Consider the following 23,754-nt stretch of genomic DNA (forward strand, 5'->3'; position numbering starts at 1 on the left):
TACAATGAAGAAACAAGAAAGGCAGATGGATAAAACCTTCAAAGATATTAGACATCAATCCTATGGTTATTTGCTTAGAGATTGATTCCTATGGAAGAGGCCAAAACGAGGAGATAAAATCCCATTGAGGATAGTAGGAGATCTTAAAACTAAGTTTAAGGTTTTAAGAGAATATCATGATATACTTTGGGTAGGGCATAGAGGAGTTTGGACTATATATACCAAGATCAAGGAAAGGTATTGGTGAAAGGGTTTATACAAGGATATAGAAGACTTTGTGAACTCCTGCACAAAGTGTCAACTACAATCTAAAGTTAGGTACACAGATGGATTACATCCTACTTATCCACCTTCAATACATTTTCAATAGGTGATTGATTTGGTAGCTATGCCATTAGGACTTTGGGATATGAAATATTTGATTTTAGCAAGAGAAGAGCTATCAAATTATGTTGAAGGGAGGGCTTTGAGAACCAAGACTATAAAAGCAATATGCAGATTTATATTGGAAGACATCTTTAGTAGATATGGTAGCATTCGGAGGATGAGAGCTGATAGAGGAGAATTGGATGCTGTTGAAGCAAGAGAATTTTTCAACAAGTATGGAGTTCAATTGAAGTTGACTACTTCATATAATTTTGAAGCCAATAGAAAGAGTGAGAGGGATCATCCTCCTATTATTTATGCATTGGTTAAGGCATGTAAAGGTAAGTCAATTCAATGGCCTAAATTGCTTCCATTTGCTTTATGGGCTGATAGAACTACTCACAGTACTGTCACTGGTTATATGCCCATGGAGTTAATGTTAGGACAAAAACCTATGATGCTAGCTGAAGAAACCTATCCTACATGGATGTTTTTATCTTGGAAAGATGATATAAATAGAGAAAGATTATTGGAGCTTCAAATCTAACAATTGGGTAGGTTACCTGAAGAACTACAAATTGTAGCTGAGAGGTTAAAGAAAGCAAGATTGAAAAATAAAGAAAGATTTGATAAGACTCATAGGTTCAGGCCTAAGCCTATAGAGATTGGAGACTAGGTTCTAGTTTATGATAGTTGCCTTGAGCATCAACATAGTACTATAAAGAAATTTGTAAGAAAATAGTTTAGACCAGATGTGGTGGTTACAGTACATGATAATGCCACATATACTTTACGTGAATTAGATGGAGCTATCATAAGGAATCCAATAGTAGGGAAGAGGATGAAAACTTTCAAGAAAAGAAATTGGTTATTTCAAATAGAAGACTTTTAAGAATTCTTAACTCAATATTTAGACCAAGAAGAAGTAGAAGAAGAGCCTATGAGTACTTCAAAGAAATCTCAAGAAGATGAAGAAAAATAACATGTGGCACATACCGGAGGATGTGCAGGTTTGGAGGCGGTGGATGTCGTACTGTAAATGCTTACAATATGTAAAATTAGTTAAAATATATTATATTTTAATAAATCTAGATGTGTGTTAGAATGGCTAGTAGATTAATTTAAAAGGAGTTGGTATAAGAAACTTTACTTTGTTTCTTTATTTGTTTTGATTTTGACATTAAATATATATATATATATATATATATATATATATATATATATATATATATATATATAAGACCTTAATGTTTAGTCTGAAGCCTTGGGAGAAGGTGGAAGCCTAAGGATAAAAATCTAAACTAATACGAGGCTAATTGAAAGGGATAAAAGCAAAGCATGGTTAGATGAAGGCAAGGAATGGAGAACTTCATCCCTATTGGTCGAATACCATGCCCAATGGACTTCAAGGAGGCTACCTGAGGCCTTATTAGGAATTAGGGTTCTTTTTTCGAAGGCATTCGGTGATTACAAGCTAGGGTTATAAAGTTTAGGATTTGGGGTACAATTTGTGTGCAAAAATTAGATGATTTAGAGTTAAGGTAAAAAAGTTATAGCCGTTTGAAGTTAAGGTGTTTATTTAAGATATATTGTTACTCTTTTGAGAGTACGAAGAGTTTTGCAGTAGCTTTTGAAGTTTGGAAGGTGCGATTGGAACGGCGATTTCAAAGCCTACATCTTTCATGAAGCATTATTGCTTTTGGAGTTTATATGAAGGAGTTGTAAGGAGTTGAAGGTGGCGCTTCCAAATCAAAGGCAATAAGTAAGCGGTTTTATTTGTAGTAATGGTTGGAGCCATAACTTGAGTATTCGGATGAATTTTTAGGTCAAACTTTTGGAAAATATAAATTTTTGTGTTAAAAAGCTATAAATATAAATTTCGTGGCATTTGAGCTTATATTTTGTGAGATATGAAGAAAATTGCATGCAGATGTATAAAGACAAGGATTTGAAGTGACTGTTAGGGTTTTCAAGATATCTCAAGATTTGCAACGAATTTAGAGTTGAAATTTGTTGTAGAAGTTAATAAAAATACATCAGTACCTCATGTAAAATTTGAGTTTGTTTGGACGGTCGGATTAGGAGATATGAAGTGTTGAAGTTCGAAAAAATCTCCTCATAAGAATAAACAAGGTTTTAGAAGATTTTATCATATTTTAGAAGTTGTGGGTTACTTGAGGATTGTGTATTGGGTGTAAATATTCAAAAGGGAAAATTTATATATAAACTTAGGGCTTCTCTTATTTTCAAGCTTGATTGAATAATTAGTGATAGCCAGAAGCCGAGCATTTTCTTGAGGCATACTCTCTCTATCTCGATAACGGTGATTGGACTTGAGGTGCCTTCTAGATAATGACGCCATTCTTGAAATGAATCCATAATTGCAAGAAGCTCTTTATCATGGATTTCATAGTTAATCTTGACTATTGAAAATTTCCTGGAATGAAAAGCTATTGAATGAAGTTTGTCATCTGCTCCCATTTGTTACAAAACGGCACTCAAGGTAAAGTCTGATGCATCTGTTTCCATAAAAAATGCCTTGGAGAAGTCAACACGATACAAGATTAGTGCAAAAATAAATTCTTTCTTTAAAGCATCAAACGCTACTTTAGCTTCTTTACTCCACTCAAATTTGTCTTTACAAGTTAAACACATAAGAGAAGTTGCAATTTGAGAAAAGTTCTTGATGAAGATTCGATAGTAATTTGCAAAGCCCAAAAAGCATTGCACATCTCGTATTATTTTTGGAATCTTCCAATCTATGATAGTCTGGACCTTCTTAGGATCCATCATCAGGCCTTCGTTGGAAATGATGTATCTTAAAAAGTCAACTTGAGTAGTATGGAATACACACTTTTCTAACTTGGCATAAAATCCTACATCTCTTAGTTATTGTAACACACGATGAACTTGGAGTTCATATTCTTTTGTGTTTTTAGAATAGATTAGGATGTCGTTGAAATAACAAACAATAAAATCATCAAAAAATTCACAAAAAATATCATTCATAAGATGTTGAAAAGCAGCTGGTGTGTTTGTGAGTCCAAAAGGCATGACATTATATTCAAAATGTCGATACCTAGTTCGAAAAGCAGTCTTCTATTCATCTCCTTCTTTGATGCGGACCAAGTTGTATGCTCCTCATAGATCTATTTTTGTATAGATCTTTGCTTGATTGAGTTGATGAAGAAGTCTTAAAATCAAAGGTAAAGGATACCTATTTTTGATGGTGATCTTGTTAAGGCCCCGATGGTCTATGCACATCCATAGGGATCCATCTTTTTTCTTCATAAATAAGATCGGCGCTCTTGCTAGAGCTTTTGAATGGCGTATGAAGTTTTTAGCCAAGTTCTCGTCAATTTACTCTTTTAGTGCAGCCAACTTGTTTTGTAATAAGCTATAGATTGGTCCAAATGGAAGTTGAGCTCCTTCTTGAAGATCAATTGAACAATCATAAGGTTGATGTTCTGGAAGAATATCTGCATTCTTCTTTTCAAAAAAATCTTAGAATTCTTGATATTGACTAGAAATATCACTTGATGTCTTTTCACTATCTGAAATGGGCGTGGCATATATAGCAAAAGATGACCCCTCTTTGGCTGCATGCATGAAAGCTCTTGTCCCTACTAGTAAGGACTTAGATGTACTAGACATATGTATTTCTTCTTGATTAATAGAATTTTGAAATAAACTACTAGGAAAGTTAAGGTTATGGAAAATCCAATCTATCTGAGGGTTGTACTTTTCTAACCAGGATAGTCCTAAAATGACTGGATTCAAAGGAGATCGTATCACATTAAATATTACTACACTATTATGATCTTTAATTACTACATCTAAAAGAACAGTCTCATAGATAACATCACCAGAAGACAACGAACGACCATCTATGACTTCCACATGTACGGGTTTGATTTTCTTGACTAATAATATTTCTTGTTTTTTGACAAAATCTACGTCTATGAAATAAGCTGAGGCTCCTAAATCTAATAATACAAAGACTTTATGATTTTTGGATCCTAAACATACATCTATTATAAAAGAAGGTGAGGGATCTGAGGAGAAAATGGAACCTTGACTAGGTGTTGTACATGGTTCTAGCCGCACGGTCCCTATTATAGCTAGAAGAACTCATTTTTTGACACATTTTCTTCTTTTGCAATCGTACTTTTTATTTTGTGATTGCGTTGCTTCCTTGGATAATGTTGAGCAGTATGTTTAGCTTCTCTTCAATATAGATATAAGCCCTCTTGACGTCGTCGAGTCTTTTCGTGCTCCATGAAGGATTTAAAACGTACCATATCAATTTGTATTGGCTCCGGCCTTGATAGAAAGGTTTTCAAAAACTTAGAAGATGTTGCCATGACTTGACTTGTTCTTCTTCAGCCATATCTTTGTTCTTAACATCTTTCAAATAAACGATTATCACATGCAATAGCTTAAGCAATGAATTATTCTAAAGAATCTATTTTTGATATTATCAATAATAAATCTTTGACATTATCCTTTAATCCATAACAAAATTGATTGATAAGGGCTTTATCATTCCAGTCCACATCACAAGTAAGACTTTGGAATTTAGCAGCATACGTGGTGGTTGAACATGATCCTTAGTATCTTTTTTCAATTACTTTCTCCAAATATAGCCGTAAATACTTCCAAAAATTAATTCAAATCATAGAGTAGTCATGAATCTTTTTCCATCGAAGGTGCGAACCAAGAGAGAGCACTTCTAGATAGAAGTACACATATGAATCCAACTTGAGTAAATCCATCAGGGTATTGGAAAGGATGCAACCTTTAGTAGAGTTTAACTTATTGCAAAAATCCTCAAAATCTTGATCTTGTTCCATCAAACTTTTCAAGCATACTAATCCTTGCTTTCCTGAAGCTTGTAGAAGCAAAACTCTCAAAATTTGGTTGCGAGGCTAATCAACTTATTTCCTTCAACTACACAACTTCTTGGTATAGACTTTGAACTTCTTCTATAGTAGTAGGAATAGTGCTTCTATGGTTGGTGTTGGTGATGCATGAAATTTCGGTCCTAAGAGTGTTGACAAGTTCATGAAGATTTGTAATAGTTGCAAATCTATTTTCACTTCCACCAACTGTAGCATCCATGATTTTTCCTTCCATAGACAATTCAAATAAATTCAAAAGTTAAATAAGAAGAGGGTAATCCACAACTTCTAAAAATGAATTCCACAAAGAGGGGTAATCCACTCTCTTTAAGGAAAAGATCAATATTAGAAAACAAGATTTTTTGTTTAAAGGTGGATAGTCTGCAACCATCAAAATATAATAATAGAAGTGGGGTCATCCATTCACTTCTAGAACAAGGCAGAAACAATATGTTAGCACTCTTGTCAAACTATCAAGGATATGAACTCCAAAGAAAGATAATCTCAATACACTCTTGTGTCACTCAAAAATACTTAGAAATCACTCAAAGGTGACAATATATTGAACTAGAATGGCTATTGCCAAAGACTAGAAAACATGAAGACTCTTGAAACTAGACTAAAAATAAGAAAGGAGTTGACAAGAGTGAAGAAGGCTTCACTCTTATCTCTATATATACTATCTAACTAGGGGCTATGTGGCGACGTTCTATAGGACCTCCAATATGTATTGACTTTGTAGGACACTTGCTTTGACTTACAAGGCAAGTTTTTTTGTGTGAAGGCTACATAATTAGCTTGGTCTTCAAGTTAACAACATGTATGGCACATGGCCAACTTGTTGACCATGTTTCTAATCCAAAAAGTCAATTAAAGACACCTATGAAGTCAAAGTAGTGTCTATGAAGCTTCTAGGAAGCTTTTATATCAAATACTATAGAATTAACATACTTTTATCTACTTTTACTTACTTCTACTTATTTATATATGTAATTACAAGCTTACATGAGTATGTTCGTGATACCTATAAATTTTTTTGAATACTTACAAAATACAACTTTACCTTCCAAAGTATGATGATCAGTGTATTATCAAGCAAAACAACATATAATACTACAATGTCAAGTAGAAAGAGTGTGTAACAAATAAATCCTAAATATAAACTAATGATCTAAATTTGTGACAAAAAACTTTTTAATTGACATATCTTATAACAAAAAATTTAAAAAAAATTAAAAAAACTTTAATATTAGTTAATGCAAATAAAGCGGAATATAAGATTAATCACTTAGGACAAAAATTGTTTACGATGACAAATATAAAAGAATGAATAAAAGTAATTCTTGGACAAATGATTGATGAAGATTGAAGAAGAAGTACAGGAAGATGGAAACAAAGGTGGAAGATAAAACAAGGAGGAACAAACTTGTAAAATACTAGTTCACGCATATGAATTGAAGTATATAGGGCAAAACATTGCCTTCCAATTAAAAACAATATGCATTAAGTCTTGTGATGGATTCATTGATTTTATGTCTTTCTTTTTTCTCTCACCTCCTAAAAAAAAAGAAAAATAATTTTGAATAATTAAAGTTAATTTAATTTAGAATAAAACTATCATATATTTTTTTCAAATACTAATTCTTAAAATACTAATTCTTTTCAAATATTTTGATATTATTTTAAATAATATTTTAATTAACAAGATTTAGAATGTAATAAACTTTAATTATCAAAAGTTTCTATAAGTATTCAATTAAAAAAGTATTTTAAGCTATTTTGATTAATATTTGTTTTAATAAAATTATTTAAAATTTAAATAATATTACTAATTTTTAACAAATAATAATATAAGATAAATTTATATTTTAAAAAATATAAAAATAAATTATTTTTAGTAATTTTAAACTATCAAAATTAACAATTTATATTTTAATTTTCTAAATAGTACCAAAATAATTTTCTATTATGAAATTATAATGATATAAGAAAATTTTATCATATAATATATAAAAATAATATATTATATTTAAATTTAAATTAAGATAATTAAAAATATTAATATCATAATATATATATATATAGATATATATATATATATATATATAGATATATATAGATATAGATATATATATCATGCATAATTATTTTATATTTTACCACCTTTGCTATTAAATTTAATACATTGCTAGAGAGTGCCTTCCAAATGTTAAGAATAATATAACATGTACTTTCATTTGAAATAAAAATAAGTTTTGTAATTAAACATAATATAAATAATATAATTAATTTAATTTATAAGTTATTACACACTAATACATTATGTGTAAATCACATTGTATAGTCTAGAATCTATATAAACTATACATGCACTGATATATTCACAACAATAATAAATATACATTCGCAATGTACAAGTGGAAATGTTGATAAATATACCACACATCACTAATCCAAATTTTATTTGAATTAAAGCTCAATACATGTCAGAATTTGAAAGTATGTAGAACAATCACATACATACATCATCAAAATTAATAATAAAAGTAGCTCCAAGTACACATAGATTTTTAACAAATCTAAAGGAAATTAAGCTTCTTTTACTTGCTCCATGCTCTATTAATGAAGCTCTTTTCATGTTTCCAATTAACATCAATATAACCAAAGAATTGTGTAGTGTTATTTAAAATAGTTCTCTCAACTTGTTATCTTCTTTTAGATATTATGTTGCATTATAGATAAATCCATCTATCAATAGGAACTTAATCTAGAGGTAGTATCAAATACTTTATATACCAATCCATTAAATGTACATCATATATGGTCATTGTAGAAGCTCCTTAAATTCTCTCGTATAATATACACTTCAAGTTGGTTAAAATTACACTTAAATTGAAATCCATTGTGCCATCTATTATTAACAAATAACAAAGAACATAATCTCTACAATATTTCGTCCAAATTTGTCTATCTTAATCTTCTAATTCTAATACATTACTTAAAAGTACTTTTTTAATTCTTAAAATAATTAAACATGTTGTCACATCCAATGTGGTTGGCATAGTTTGCTACAAGTATACATAATCACTTTGTACAAACCGTTGTAGCTATATTTTATGGCCTCATGTCTTGATAGTGACATATTTTAAGGTATCACGATGTTGAGCAATAGTAAGATTATCAAATACCTTTGACATAATGAACTGAAGCAAATTTGTCTATTGTTGTATAATATGAAGTCTTACTTGAAAATATATCAGACACTTGGTTGTACAAGGTGTATTGGAAATTGCAACAATAAGGTCTTAGCAATTTTAATAGAAATTTCAATAACTTTGATAAAACCTTTAAAATCATAAATAAATTATATTCAAATCAAAAAAAAAGTCTTATAGAAATTATAAAAAAACTTGAAGAAATAATAAGTTAATTTTATAAAAAAATAATAAAAAAGATCTTAACAAAATAATAAAGAATTCTAAAAATATATTAAAAATAGAAATTTTAAAGAAATAACAAATAGATACTTTTAAAATATCAAAAAAAATCTCAAGTAAATCTTAATCAAATCCTAATAAGACCATAAACAAATTTTTAACAAATCTTAATAAAATCCTCAATAAATCTTATACCGATTTTAAACAAATTCTAAGTAAATTTTAATGAAATCCTAAAAAAATCTAAACTAAATTCTAAATGAATTCTTATGAAATTCTAATAAAATCCTAAATAAATTCCATTGAAATCCTATACAAATCTAAACTAAATTTTAACCAATTTCCTATAACTATTTTCAAATTACAACAATAATTAATTGAATTACAAATTTCACCTAAATTATTATTTATATTTTAAACTTTGAGCTAAAATCAATCACCTATAAATTGAGAAAAAAACAAACTTATCAATTGGAAGAAGAAGCTCTTAATACTCTTTGATGTTGATTGTTCTCATTTTTAAACTTGAATGTTGATCTTTATACATCAATTATTCCTTGTTGAACCATTCAATTGCTATCTAAATTGGTAGTTGTACAAATATCTAAGTCTACAATGTATTCACAATTTTTTTCTTATTTTAAATATAATATTTTTTATATTTATATTCAAATTTCTCAAGAATTTTAGAAGGTATTTAATTTTTTTAAATTAGATATTTAAATTATAGTTACTAAAAAACTTTAGGTTTAATATGTTTTAATTAAAATATATTATTTTATATCAATTATGAGTATTTTCTAATTTTAATAATATATGTAACTCCTTAATTATTAATCCACAAAAACTTAAATGAATTATAAAATCATACAAGCAAATGTATGTGTTTGATTTTTTTAATATTCTTAATATTTTGTCTCGTGCTAAAAAAAATATAATTCTATTCTATTAGTTAGCAAAAGACATAAGTTATTGGTTACAAAAATAATTTTTATAGAACCTAATTAAATTTTGTATTTGAAATTTATTTTACGAATTCTGCAAGAACTTTAAAAAAAATCTTATAAATGTAAAATTATTTTTTATATATTTTAAATGATTTTATTATATTTTATTTTTTTTACACATCAATTAATAAAAAAATATTTTAGGATCTAAATTTTATTTAAAATAAATCGGCCTTATTTTAAATAGAATTTTTTTGTTACATACTGAAGTATAGAAGTATTCAAATAAAATATTTAAAATCTAGTAATTTTTCAGCATAGTTGAATTTATTATGTAGCAAAAATATTGATAAATTTTGGATCAACTTCTAAAAGTTAATTAAGCATAAGAATAAAAACCACCATTTCTTTAATATACAACATCAATATTTTGCAAGCACTTTGGTATTTTTAAAAAATATAAATAAATAAATAAAAATATGTAATTAAATCATAAATTATTTATTTAATAAATCATATATAAAAATTTTAACTTTCTAGTAATTGATCATGTAACTTTCTAGTAATATTAAAGTAATATTAATCATGTTATTGTTCAAATAATAAAGACTAATTAAAAACTAAAGACTTACAAATTATATTTGATTGCAAACCTTTTTCCTACTTCAAATAAAAGTGCATACTATATTATTATAAATATTTGGAAGGCACTCTCTAGCAATGTGTTTAAATTTAACAACAAAGGTTATCAGATATAAAATAATCATCCATAATTTTTTTATATATATTTTCTAATATTAATAATTGTATATATTTTGATCAACAAGTATAATCTAATAAGTCTTTTTTTACACATTTTTTGGTAAAACTTTCTTACATGGTTGTGATTTTACAATTGCAATTGAAATAGACGATTTTTATGGTACTATTTAGAAAACTAAAATGTATCTTGTTATTTTTTGATAATTAAGGATTGATTGAATAGTTATTTTTACAGTTTTTATTATTTAAGTATATCTAATTTTATTTTTGATATAACTATATTTCGCTTGATTTTTTTTTCATATGAAATTATTAAAATTTATCAAAACAAATATTCTTTAAAATAGCTTTAAGTTCATTTATGATTGAAAACATATTTGAAGTTAAAATGATTAACTTGTTTTAAATTCTAAAGCTTAACAGCTATAATATTATTAAAATGTTGTGTTAAATTTTTAAAATTTATGTATATTTTTTTATATTTTGATGTATGTATGTATGTATGTATGTATATATGTATTTTTACATAAAAATTAAGGTTTAATTTTTTAAAAAATTGGCATTTTATAAGTAAAAATATAAGTTAAACCTTCATATCTACTTAACATCTTGTTGAAATTAAACAAAAGATGATTTCTTATTATAACCAAATAAAAAATAATAGATGGTTCATTTTTAAAAGATCCCAAATATAATTATTTTTGTTTTTATTTTTAAAACTGTTTATTAATAGTATTAGATTAAAAAGGTTAAAAATATAATAGTATCTAAGATTTACAGTAGAAAATGGTTGCAAAATAGACAATGGTTTCTTAAACATAATACAAATTTAATATTATATTTGATACTAAGATACAAGTTCTTGTGTTTAGGTTTTCATATTTATCCACTAATATTGGTTTTATTATTATTATTATTATTATTTATGAGAATCGTTAGGTGGACACCTCTTTTACTGTGTAGACAACTAGCCTCCATGCCACATATTCTAACAAAAATATCCCCACCAAAAATAATTCCAACCATGATTCTTATTAAAATTTTTACTCTAATACCTAAATTTGATATACCATTATCTATCTATATTCTATAGCTCCAGATTATTTCAGCCTTCAACCCTTTTGTGCTTACAAACCTTTTTCAATTTAACTTTTTGATTGAAAAAACATAAAAGATTGTGTATTATTATTTTTATTCTTCATCACTTTTAAATATAAAATATTGTATTTAAAACCATAATTTTTTGTGGAGATGTGTATGCAAAGGTCGATAGCACTATGGAATATCCATACAATAAAAGAACGGTGTCTACTAACGATGCCTTAATTTATTTGTAAATAAGGGGTTTTCAAACTTCCAAATATAGAAGGTCTTTGTGAATCTAAAAAATTAATTTTCTATGTTCTAATAGACGTAAAACAGCTATTTTAAAAATAAAAACAAAAAATAATTAAAATAATTAAAATAAGAATATATTCTCATTTCAACTTTTTGGTTTATTTTAAAAGTTATTTTTTATTCAAAAGTTAGACCCAATGATTTATTTTTAGTTTAAGTAACTTCAAAATTAGTCTATTTTTACAAATTTCTTTGGTATTTCTAAATAAATTTTTATGTATGTATTTATGATATTTAAAATATTACTATAGAAAATTTATTTTTCAAGGATAAGATTATAAATTAGGATATTATAGTAATTATTATTTTTATTTAATAAAATGAGAACCAACTCTTATAACATTTATTTTGCTCAAGTAATAAATTTTATTTTTTCTACCAATATAAATATTTATAATCATAGTCTAATATATTAGCTTTAATTTATATTTTTATAATATTAAAAGATACATTTTAAAACTCAGTTATTAGCTTGTTTGCCTTCTTTATCTTTTTGAATTTTAGATTATTGATAATTAAATAAATATTAATATTAATAAAATTATAAAATAAAATTACATATATATTTTTAAAATAATATTATTTTTATATCATTTTCATTATAAAATGATTGCTAGAATTTAATGTACTATTTTTTGAGATTTTGCAAGAAATATTTTTAATTTATAAAGATCATATTCAATTCAAAGGAATCAATTTTTATCAAAATAATTAGTAATCTAATTTTTTTTTATTAGATGTAATAATTTAAATGCTAAATACTTTAAAATAACCAATAGCATAAAATATGTTCTTCAATATTAATACTATGTATCTATTTAACTTAATATTATTATTAATATGTATGTAATCAATGTATAATTGTTTATCTTTTTAAGAAATAATCGAACTTCCTCTCTAAAATTTAAGATCATGTATAGAATAAAGATTGTAACATTCTTGCTTATAGAAAAAATAAATAAATAATGATGCAAACTAGGTATAAAAAAATGTGCTTTGTAGAACTTTATTGTTTTTAAGTGGAAGGAGTATTTTAAATCAACTCTCTTGATTGATTGGAAAGATATCTACTTACAATCACATGTACATAAGGAATCCATGCTTCTATGGCTAATTTATCATAAAAGAATTGCAATCAATTAGTAGAGCACATAATTTAATCCAAATACTTCAAGTAATTATCAAATGTGTAATATAGGCCTTCTTGAACAATTTAGGTTGATTTTTGGGAATATCCTCAATCAAAAAGAATGTGGAATTGATCAACAAAAATTTTCTATAAATTATTTATTACAACTATAAAATGGACATTATAGAATATTTTTTCATGGAAATAAGTCGCTTTTGCAAAGAAAAAAAAAATACACTTTTTAAAATTTTTTAGATGATTGAGTCTCTACTTTGAGGTTTTTATCTATAAACAACATGACTATAAAAAAGATGCCAAGTCCTTTAATAATGAGATATGGAATGATATCTAAAATAAAAACTTTATATAAGCAAATATGTTAGAATGTGATATAGTGGTAAGGCCTTTTTGAGAGATTGGGATAAATATTGGGACAAAATCTTTAGAAGACAAATAGAATTGTCACTTAGATTGAACTTTAGACCTTGATCAAGAGATATTATAATCCATAAATCTGCAAATAGTACCTAATTGAGTGTGATTAGAATGATTAGTAGTGTTGTTTAAAATTCCACTCTTAAGGGTAGGGTCTTATGATCTTAGATACCTTTGTAATTTCTTTATAAAAATTAAAATTAATGCAAATAATATATGCTTTTTGTATCAAAAAAATTATAATAAAAATAAAATCCTAATACATCTTAGTTCTGTGATTTCAGTATGGATCATGCATCTATTACAACTCAAAATATGTCTACATTTTAATTAATATTTTAATTTTGATATTAAAATATGATAATAATAATAATAATAATATTAATAATAAATACACACATAAAAATAGATTAATAATCTCTAATTGGTTCTTAACAAGTTTTTATTGTGTTTTAGTCATGACTTAAATATAAGTGTGGATTTTGCACAAATTAGTATTATAGTTTACTACATCTTATTTAGCAAGATTGTACAAATATTCTTAATGAAAATAAAAAATATATATATTCATTCATTATGGTGGCTTTAAAATTTCCAAAAAAATAGAATTTTCACTGGTTTAAAATATGTTTGCAATACTCAACACCTACATTACAATCTTTAAAGTTATTAACAATAATCTTACAATGCAAATCAATCGCACATGCATGTTGAAACGTTAAATTGGAATTGCAAGAAACCTAGTTTTAACAAATATTTAATATAAATTCGTATAAGAGTGAGACTAGGAGTAAGATCAATACGACAACGAAGACGGAGATAACGAGGGGGTTATTCTAGCATATATTATCATTCAGCCCGTCGATATCCCTCAAATTCCAGATCAGCAATGACGGAGACATTTCAATCACCTTGTGGGCGCTGCGACGGTTGAAGTTGCATTCCTCTGTTTTCATTGCCTCAATAACGACTTCGAAATTTGTTTACTCAATGTGGTTGCTCGAGTCGGAACGATTCCACCAGGCTACATAATTTGCTCGCGCAAACACGGTAGACTGGAGCGTAATTCTTTACATCGTCTGTAGAGGTGCCTTTCGTGTCGTGCGCACGTTCTTCCTCGCCATTCGTCCACAAGTCTTACTTACGTTACGAACATGTCTTTTGTGCGTCCTATTTTTTGTTACTGGTGATCGTGATGGTGTGCGCTTTCTTCAGATTGTTGTTTCTTGCGCCAACTTCATTGTGCGCAACTCGACCTACCTCACAGTAGGCGACGTAAACTGTATTCTGAACTTGTCATGGACACAAGCAGCGATTCACCTGAAAAAGTGAATGTGTTAATTACAGAGATCGTATGCTGTTGTGAACTCAATTCTGAACATGAAAAATGCAAGCAGAAATGAAAAACGATGAAGAAACCGCGCATTCTAACTGTCCACGTCGGACAAAGCACTTTTGGTTTCCGGAGTTGTTCCCCGAGGGTTCCCATACTGTCAGCTAGAGTTCCCATATCCTGGACAGAGAGAACCCGGATAAGATACGTCGAAGGAGCTGCTTCCGAGGAGAAGGTCCTGGGTGCAGGAGCAAGGGCTGTCTCGCCAACACATTGTTGATTGCTCTCTCGCTCCTTTGCAGCTTAGATTGTAGGATTGAATGCTGAATCTCTCAACACATTGCTTCACTGTCCTCCTCTTCTTCTTCTTCTTCTTCTTAAGATTTTCCTTCCATTTTTCGAGAGTTTTCTGAGTATTTGGGTTTGTTTCTCGTTCTGTACAAGCTCTACCACTTGTTGTAGCAGGGTACAGTTCGTTGCTTGCACACATTTGCAATGGCGATGTCGGCCTTATCCTTCCTCCAGCCCATTCCACGTCTCGACCCTCTCTGCACATCTCTCACTACTGATGCTTGTTCTGCTTGTTCTCCTATTTCCTCTCTTTCGGGACCCTCTCATTCTTTATGGATTTCTAGTGAGAGGTCTCGGGTTGTCGTGAAGGCTGCCAAGGGCAGGCGTGAGAAAATGGACTTCTTCCTCGACGACGTTGGTGAAAGCGAGGATACAATCCCAGACGACGTTGTTGACATGGAGGAGTGGATGAGGAACAGGCCGGCAGGTTTTGGCATTGGCAAGGTAAGTTCCGAGGCGCCATTTCTTGTGCCCCTTCGTATGCAATCAACCGATATGGTACTGTCGTGTTATCATTCTGGTTGTGCGTACATACTTCAATTGCGAGGCAGTGAATTCAGGAACTGAGGTTCAGGGTTTTTGAATTTGCAAAGACTGGGGTTTAGGATTTTTCAAACCTTTGAGGGAATTGGTGAACTGTATGAATGAACCGACATGCGAATAGGGATGTGTACTTGAGTGCGCCTCAGAGTTAAGTTAAGGTTTTTTTGTTTTTTATTTTGTTTTATTTTTTATCAGGTGTACGACCTTTCTTTGGAGGAAAAATTGTTAGCAGAAGTTGAAGCTGATAGGAAGGCAAGAGAGGCGGCGAAAGCTAGAAAGGGTTTAGGACAAGCAAGCCAACCCAAAAAGAAACAGAAAGCATCCAAAGTGACAGGTGTGGCACATTTTTCTTCATTTACAGGTGTATAATAGCAGTATATAATTCCTATGGATTTTCCCCACTGACCGCTTTCTGGTTTCGAAGATGATAGTTGCACATATCCTCACTCTTTCTCTGCTCTCTGTCGAGCTTGTTGTAGTTACTTTCCCGTTAATTAAATAAAACCTAACTTGTTCACACTTGGGTCTGTAGAAGCACCTGCTGGTGTAGAAGTTTGGGTGGGCAATTTACCACGCAAGAGGAAGGTGGATAGGGACTTGCGTGCTGCATTCCGCAACGCTCCAGGTCTATTACACATTCGACCTGTTGTGGAGCCCGAAAACGAGAAGACACGCGACCCTATGTGCCGCGGGTTTGCCTTCTTCACGTTTGCTACTGAAGATGACGCGTATGAGTAAGTTAGCTCCTTGTCATTATATAAGCCTTCTGATTAATTCAGGAGTGTATATCTCATGGGAAAAGTTTTCATGCTATCGTCGCTAAGATGAATTTCGATCTACGTGTGTTTTGAGGGTGGCTATTTGGGTGGAGCCATACTGAGCTATTGCAATGCGTCTGAACCTCTCAGCTTTGCCTCGATGTACGACGGGGTGAAAGTGAAATTTGGGAGGGTGGAGAAGAAGGTTGCCTGCGAGGTGGCTAAGTCGAACAGCCCCTTTCATCCCAAGCCCAATCGCACCTCAAGTTCCATCTCTGCTCCAAAGTTGCAAGTGAGAGACATAAATTCCACCAATGAATCTAGGCTTCCATCAACTCCTATCAGGTTATCGGAAAACGAGTTCAACGGTAACGCTGTGAAAAATGCTAAGCCTATGTTATTTGAAGTAGAGGGACAAGAAGAGGATGATGACGATGATACAAGTGAAACCGAGTTGCGTGCATTGGAAGAGGAAATCTGGGATCAATTCGAAGATGAAGACGACATGGCACTGGACATGGAGTTTTCAGTGGAAGAGGGCATTGCGGAGGAGGATAACGATGAGATTGAGCCGTCATATTCTAGGTCATCAGTGGATGAGCATGCTCTATCTGAATCCGTAGAATCTCCAAGGGATACTACACTTAATAGAAGGGAAGGCAGTAATTTGAGGGCATCAGTTAAGAAGGCAGTGCAGTTGTCGTACGAGGAGGATGAGGATGAAGACGAAGATGACGACGATTTCTCCGCAGAAAAAATCAGAGAGTTAGAGGCTAAAGTCAGAGAAATGGAAATGAAGCTTGCGTTATCGACTCAAGACGAGGAAGAGAGAATAGAGCTTCTGGAGAAAAGGCTTCTGAGCAAGGCGAAATCAGCAGTTGGGGTCTCTGCGGCTAGAGGAGAGGGTGAGAGAAAGAAGGCAGGAGCAAAGCAGTCATCTAAAGCAGGAAAGAAGACGAAAACTAAGTCTAAGTCTGACAAACCGAAGATTGGGAGCCTTGGTTCGGCGAGCAGGTTCAATTTACCTCTACCTCTATAGATCGCGTCATTTATTGTATGTCGGTCATTGTTGGACTAGAAGAGTTTGAAGAAAATTGCCTTTTTTTCCTACTATGCATTTTCTTCTATAACTCGCAATACATGCACTGCCGTACCCAAGGAAGCTGTGAGAAAATTACCTGAATCAACCCTTAGTTGTTTAGCAACACTGTTTGACTTCACTATCCTTAGCATTCAGTGAACTGTACGCAGTTGACACCACTGTCAAGAAAACATCAACACCTGAATGCGTTATGTCTGCCTCTGCAGACCACCTTCAGTAAGTTTTATAAGTTTTAGTCTGACTTTTCGTTCTTGGTTGTTGGTGACTGCAGGCTAAAGGCTAAAGAGAGGGCGATACTTACTGGAGTCTTGACGAAGTATGTATCAAATTCGCCCTAATTCTTTGTTTTAGCGTTGAAACGGCCAGGAGCTGCTGGTTCTAGACTACAGAATCCCCTTCAAGAGCATCAGTCATGCTGATTAGATTCACGCCTCTGAGGCAGGAGTGAAGAAAATTTTTTCGCCTCTAATATATGGCGGTTATGATCTAGTCCAACCTACTAATTGGGGTTAGTTTTCCAGCTTTGCTTGCATTTGTAATTAAGTTGCTGCAACAGCGGAGAACATGCGGGGGGATTACAGCGTTGTCAAATGACGTCGTTGAAGACTCTTTACAGTTGAAAGTCACCTGTTTCTAATTGACTGATGAAAAGTATGCTCTGGAAGAATTTGGCAATATAAATTTTGAATATGTAATGCAATTTTTTTCTGTTGGTTACAGTTGAGCTTTCATGAGTTCAATCAGTTACCGGTTATTTACCCTAGAAATACAATCATCTTGGTTATACGAAAATGCTTGGCTTTTTACTCCTTTCAGAGACAATGCTGAATACTTTTGATTGCTGCTCTCAAGTATAAAACTCATTTTGAAGTATTATTGTCCCCATAGTAGACGTCAGTTTACGTCCACCTTGCAAGGTTACGTAAGCATTGAGGGGCCAGCTTAAAAGCAGTTTGGTAACAGATATAGAACACACTAGTCTCTAATCACCAGGACGACAAGAGGGCTTTTCTTCGTAAGAAAAGTGTCAACATCTGCCTCCTGTCCGACTCCTTGCAGCATCTCACAGCACATCAACAGACGCCATCGCTAGTGACCTCATAACTAATATGCCTCCAGTCGTTTCAATCGAGGTGGGCAAGCAACCACATAATCCAACAACACCTACCCAGATAAGATGCGATTAAATGTGTGATTGATCTCTATATGTTGGTAATCAACCAATCGAAATGTGTTTTGTCCTACATACAGAAGCACAAGTCATGCCAAACTTTCGAACCCGACAATTATGAGAAACTTTCCAAGTAGCTACTACTGGTAAGCGTTGTGAAGGCAAACATGTCGTAAACGCAAAATAAAAAAAGCAGTTCCTCTGAGAGGAAATAGTATCAGGCCGTCTGTATTAGGGTAACAGGAAAGCTCGGTCGATGAGGTTTAAATGGAACAGATGGCGGTCTTTGCATACAGACAGCTCCAAGCAGCTCCCCCTTTCCAATCATCGACTCTATGATACAATTCCACAAGGTCGACGAACTTGTGTGCGAGTTTCATTCAATCATCAGAGATTATTGTTTTTTGTTCATAGATTTAATCATAAACCTTTTATGTTGACGATTCCTCCTTGATAACTCTTCTCTCATTTGAGGATTGAGACCAAAACTTGTGCTGGTGGCGGGGATCCACCGAATTCTAATGTACAACACGCCGTTGAGACCTCTTGCGGAAGTTATTGCACTTCCGAAGAGCTCCGGCAGATTACTGAAGCTTTAGATTAGGCTGCTGTTGCTGCTGCTGCTTCAAACTCAAGTGTCGTGGAGGAAGAGGAACGTTGGGGATGAGCTTGGGGAGTACACCAAAGAACCTGGACTTGAACGCCATGGCGGTAGTGGCCACGACCTTGTCGTCACTCCCGAAAAACTGACGGTAAATGAAGAGGCAGTGCTCTCGCCTGAACTCGATTTCGTCCTTGTTGAGGGTTTGCAGAGTGGGCACGATTCTATGCATCTGGGAGGGAGGAAACACGAACAAGCATCGCCTCCACTCAATGAGTGAGTCGAATGGAAGGACAATACTTTCAGAAATTGCGACGGGGATCGAACCTGCAGACAAAACCTCCATCAGACGATATGAGCTCACTCCACTCCCGGCAGGAACTAGAGCGAATGTGGAATTGATCAAGTCGTCGAACTTGTACTGATCATACACGAATTGGTCCTTCGCACAACGGGCTTCCACTTTAGCGACTTCGTTGCTCGAAACCTGCAGTTGAGAGGAAGGGCCAAGAAGCATCAGCACCATCGTTACAAAAAAAGTTCAGACTTGAAAGCAGCGAAAAACCCCTTTGAAGCAGGAAACACCCTTTTTCTGTGGAGATGCCAGCAAAAAGTCCGAAAAAGGTGTGTAAGTACCTGCTTGCAAGTGGTAACGACAACGATGTCCTTCCCGTTGTGCATGCCTCTCAAAACTGGGTCGATGCAGACTCTGCCCCCGCGAGAACCCACTTCCAAACAGCGATTCCCCTTGTAAGTCAAGAGATACTTCCTGCCCATCGCCGACAGTCTCTGCAAATTAGGGTAAAACTTTCTCTGCGGGAGAGGAACACTGACATCAAATCCTGCACGATATATGGTTTGGTGGGTGATGGACGTCATTGTGGACGCCATTTCAATCGACCGTGCGTCAGGGTTCCTGGGCTTATCCACGACGGAGATGACGACGTGGTTGAGGCCGTGATTCCAGTAAGGTAGCCGGCTCAGAGGCGGACCACCTACTCGCCTTCTGTCCACGACAAGGAACAGGCAAGCTTCCGCCGGATTGGTGGTGTAGTAAGGGCTCCTTTTCAAGGCGTCCTTGAAGTACCAATCCGGAGAATATTGTGAGTCGTAGTGGTAGACCAGCAGCTCCTCCATCTTGTCGCACCGCGAGTAATTGAAGCAATTGTCCATGGAGCATGACGAAATCGTATCAATGACACTTCTAGCAGACGTGGAGGATCCCTGCGTGGGGACGATGTTCGTGTGTAGCAGAGAGGACCGAGAGATGGTGGTAAGATTTGAGGTTTGAGCCTCAGGAGACCTTGAAAAAGTGCCGCTCACACTCAAGAAACTGAGGATCATAACGCACAAGAATAGCAAATTGAAGAGGCCGTAGAAACACTGCAAGTAGGGAGAGAGCCTCGGTCCTGGAGCTTCCTTTATCGTCGACATGATCTTGTCTGTCAGCTAATCCTTCAGATGAGGTCTTTGCAGAACACAATTCTGCTGCGACAAGAATACTTACAGGTTTTCGAGCACACTCAAATCATATACCACTTTCACACACTCAATTCTACCTCATGAACATCGGTGGTATGCAGCTCCGGTCACGCGTGCAAGTTGTCGTACTTTAAAAACGGGTGGTTTTTTCATATACGAAATTTCTTCCCGCACCGAGAGAAAGATAGAGAGACTCATTTACACCATGGCGCCAACTTAAAGGCCTTCACTCCATCTCAATTTCGATAAGACATTGAGTTACTGCAGAATCGACTGCGTCAATTTACAGGTTTCCAAGTATCACAGCAGGACTCTCCTGGATTCCAATTCAACTCGTTCAGAGAACAAAATCACACCTCGGCCGCAACAGGAAACAACTCGGCCGATAAACTAAACAAAATGACAGAAATCCAACCGCTCTCCAACATAGGCAAATTGAGCCGGCAAACTCGTGAACAGCCTTCAGAATCGCGAACTGGGTATTGCACACCCCAGAAACTCAAAGCTCAAACCGACAGATTCACAGAGACCCACGAAGCGATAAGCTTCAGCTATCTACACACAGTCTACGAAGGCGAGACAGCAATCGGAGAAAGCGGCAGAAAAGAAGCCACAACAAGTGGGCAGCAGGATTTAACACGCAATTGGCAGCAGCCGGAGTCGAGGGTCAACTGTAACAACTTGCCTACTTCCGTGCTTAATTTCTGTCTGCAACGTGTCACCTCTGGCTTTTGAGGCCGCTAACCTCACAAAACTCTCACCTACTCTGGTTGATTTTACAGTCCTTCCACGCTCCTCTGCTCCCCGGAGAGGAACCTGGGAATAAATGAACTTCAGGAGCAACAACCAAGAACGGAGACTCTTGAATGGGGGGAGATGAGCGACTTTGCAGAACATTCATGTCTAATAGGGGGTTTCACCCACTTTTGCCTGCTTTACCTTGCATTCTAGTAGTAGCTCTGGTGCACACTTCGAAATAAAACCTAGGAATTGATATTCTCGCCTGCCACGGATTCTACTCGTTTTGAGACTTGTGGGGCCAAGCAATGGAGCTTGCAGAGGATGCCTAGTAAAGAAAAAAAAAAACAGCGGATGCCACAGGAATTTTGAAGGGGTAGGGGGAGGGTTCATGCAGGAAAAGGACTGCACAATTTCGGGTGAAGAGAAATTAACCGCACACTTGTCATGGTCACGAATGGCGACTCTCCTGTAGACGATCCACCATGCACTTGAATGTGTCTTGTAGCTTTGATTACGATTGGCAAAAAGGACTGTAAAATCAACCAGATTTTACTACTCCGTAAACAGACTTAGTTGCAGATTTGACAGCCTACTAGGAAGTGCTTCTAACTCACCCCGTTTTCTTAATTACTTCCTTTCATGCGATTGACATGTGGTGGATGGGAATAAAAAGAAGAAGAAGAAGAAGAAGGAGAAGAAAGAAAGAAAAAAACAGAATGCACCTCGGTAACTACGAGGGAAAAAAAAACTTGGCTGGGTGTGAAGAAAGGAAATGCTTTGCTATGGCATGATTTTACGTTAGTTTTTTGCCTGCAGCAGTCAGTTGACAAATTGGACGCCGAAAAGGGACTGAGGATGCCGAGGATGTGGGTGCACGAGGGTGCCACCATGGCAACCTGATCCAGAACAAAGTGAAAAAAAAGATGCTACGTGGGTTAGATTGTGCTCCTTTAGAGTGTGTGCAAGTGTGGGAATCTGAGCCAGGAAGAAGAAGTCGGGGATAGTGGTAGTGGATCAGGTGAAGACGATGGATATAAGAATAGAATGGAATGCCCATCTGGACACTCCACCTTTTGTCCATATGGAATTGGACACAAGATTTATCACGTAATAAACTCACTGTTGTGTTCGATGACTCTTACTTCGAAGTCAAGTTTCTGCAGCATATGATGCCAAACTCGCACCACGTAGAATCAAATCACAGTCTGGCCCGGGTAAACTAGTTTTGCACAGCATCTAGATGTTTGACTATTTGTGCTTTTTGTGTGTGTGCAGGGCTCTACTGGCTATCCCATCTCATGACCTCGATGCCACCTTCACAAAATCTCCCTTTTTGTGGTAAGGTTCTGAATGAGGAAGGTGCAAAATTAGAAAGAAATCAAATAAATATGTGAGATTGACTGACTGACTCATTCATAACAAGTTGGAGCCTGCCGAATCATCCTGTGCGAGAAAAGTCTGTGGAGAAATCGGTGGTGAAATCACCACTTGTGTGTGTGTGTGTGTGTGTGCAGGAAATGTGGAAAATTTCCCCATCCATGTTGATTATCTAATAATAAGTAGAATTTTATTTTGATTTTTGTGGTGACATATTTATATTGCGTGTGTTTCAGTTTATTTGGCAGTAGCACGTTGTTCACATAATTTTTTGAAGATCTGGGTGGTAAAATTTTGCTTCCAGGATGTTTTTTCAAAAAACGCTACTTTTAGTTGAAGGATGCACATGAAAACTTTCAATAATGATAAGTCGGTGCCTGAACTAGCCTTTAGTTCTGTCCCTTAAAAGGCTATGGACATCCCCATGTTGTTAACTTCAACATTGTTGCACAAAGGATTCCGAGCAAAAATTTCTGACTATCTGCATGTGATGGTGGCAAAAACGAATAACTTACAACCATGTTATTTGTAAGGGAGTCTTTGTATGTAGTAGCCCACTTTGACAAATTATTGTACAAAGCTTTATAAAATCTTCTTTTTGATGAAGAAATTTTTTGCTTTGAAAGTGTTAGTCCTTAGAAATAGTATAAAGTGAAAAGAGGTCATAAAATGGCCAAAATGATTCTTTATATAAGTCTAAATGTGTCAACTCATATCTTTATTCTAACAAATATTACAAACATGAAAAATCTTATTGTTAAGTGTTACTTTTAACAATTTTCGATATAACTTCTTGGACTTTTGCAATAACTACCTCTTGAGGTTGGTCTACAAATTTTTTTTAGCAACAACATTATTCATGCAATATAGGAAAAAAGATACAATCTATCTCATATTTTCCTCTTAAAACCATAGATTAA

The 23,754-nt window shown here is 33.5% G+C and overlaps 2 protein-coding genes across 2 annotated transcripts; one reads left to right on the forward strand and one right to left on the reverse strand.

Moving 5' to 3' along the window:
* Positions 1 to 14,941: 14,941 nt before the first annotated feature.
* On the forward strand, positions 14,942 to 18,162 carry LOC112282623 (uncharacterized). Its single transcript, XM_024520493.3, has 5 exons — positions 14,942 to 15,503; positions 15,798 to 15,936; positions 16,135 to 16,336; positions 16,511 to 17,374; positions 17,734 to 18,162. The coding sequence occupies exons 1-5, from the start codon at positions 15,204 to 15,206 to the stop codon at positions 17,798 to 17,800; spliced, it is 1,572 nt and encodes a 523-aa protein (XP_024376261.1). The 5' UTR covers positions 14,942 to 15,203; the 3' UTR covers positions 17,801 to 18,162.
* Positions 18,163 to 18,817: 655 nt separating this feature from the next.
* LOC112282628 (uncharacterized) lies at positions 18,818 to 21,626 on the reverse strand. Its single transcript, XM_024520507.3, has 2 exons — positions 19,871 to 21,626; positions 18,818 to 19,721 (listed from the first exon to the last, which is right to left on the reverse strand). Exons 1-2 carry the CDS (start codon positions 20,666 to 20,668, stop codon positions 19,218 to 19,220), a joined length of 1,302 nt encoding a protein of 433 aa, XP_024376275.1. The 5' UTR covers positions 20,669 to 21,626; the 3' UTR covers positions 18,818 to 19,217.
* Between the last annotated feature and the right edge of the window lie 2,128 nt (positions 21,627 to 23,754).

This window comes from Physcomitrium patens, chromosome 1 (assembly GCF_059467195.1).
Source record: "Physcomitrium patens ecotype Gransden chromosome 1, ASM5946719v1, whole genome shotgun sequence".
In the NCBI taxonomy this organism is placed as follows: Eukaryota; Viridiplantae; Streptophyta; class Bryopsida; order Funariales; family Funariaceae; genus Physcomitrium; species Physcomitrium patens.

Coding starts and splice junctions, on each gene's coding strand:
- LOC112282623 (XM_024520493.3), top strand. CDS start 15,204: ATGGCGATGTCGGCCTTATCCTTCCTCCAGCCCATTCCACGTCTCGAC. Junction 15,504..15,797: donor CAGGTTTTGGCATTGGCAAG/GTAAGTTCCGAG, acceptor ATTTTTTATCAG/GTGTACGACCTTTCTTTGGA. Junction 15,937..16,134: donor GAAAGCATCCAAAGTGACAG/GTGTGGCACATT, acceptor TTGGGTCTGTAG/AAGCACCTGCTGGTGTAGAA.
- LOC112282628 (XM_024520507.3), bottom strand. CDS start 20,668: ATGTCGACGATAAAGGAAGCTCCAGGACCGAGGCTCTCTCCCTACTTG. Junction 19,722..19,870: donor TCGTTACCACTTGCAAGCAG/GTACTTACACAC, acceptor TCTCAACTGCAG/GTTTCGAGCAACGAAGTCGC.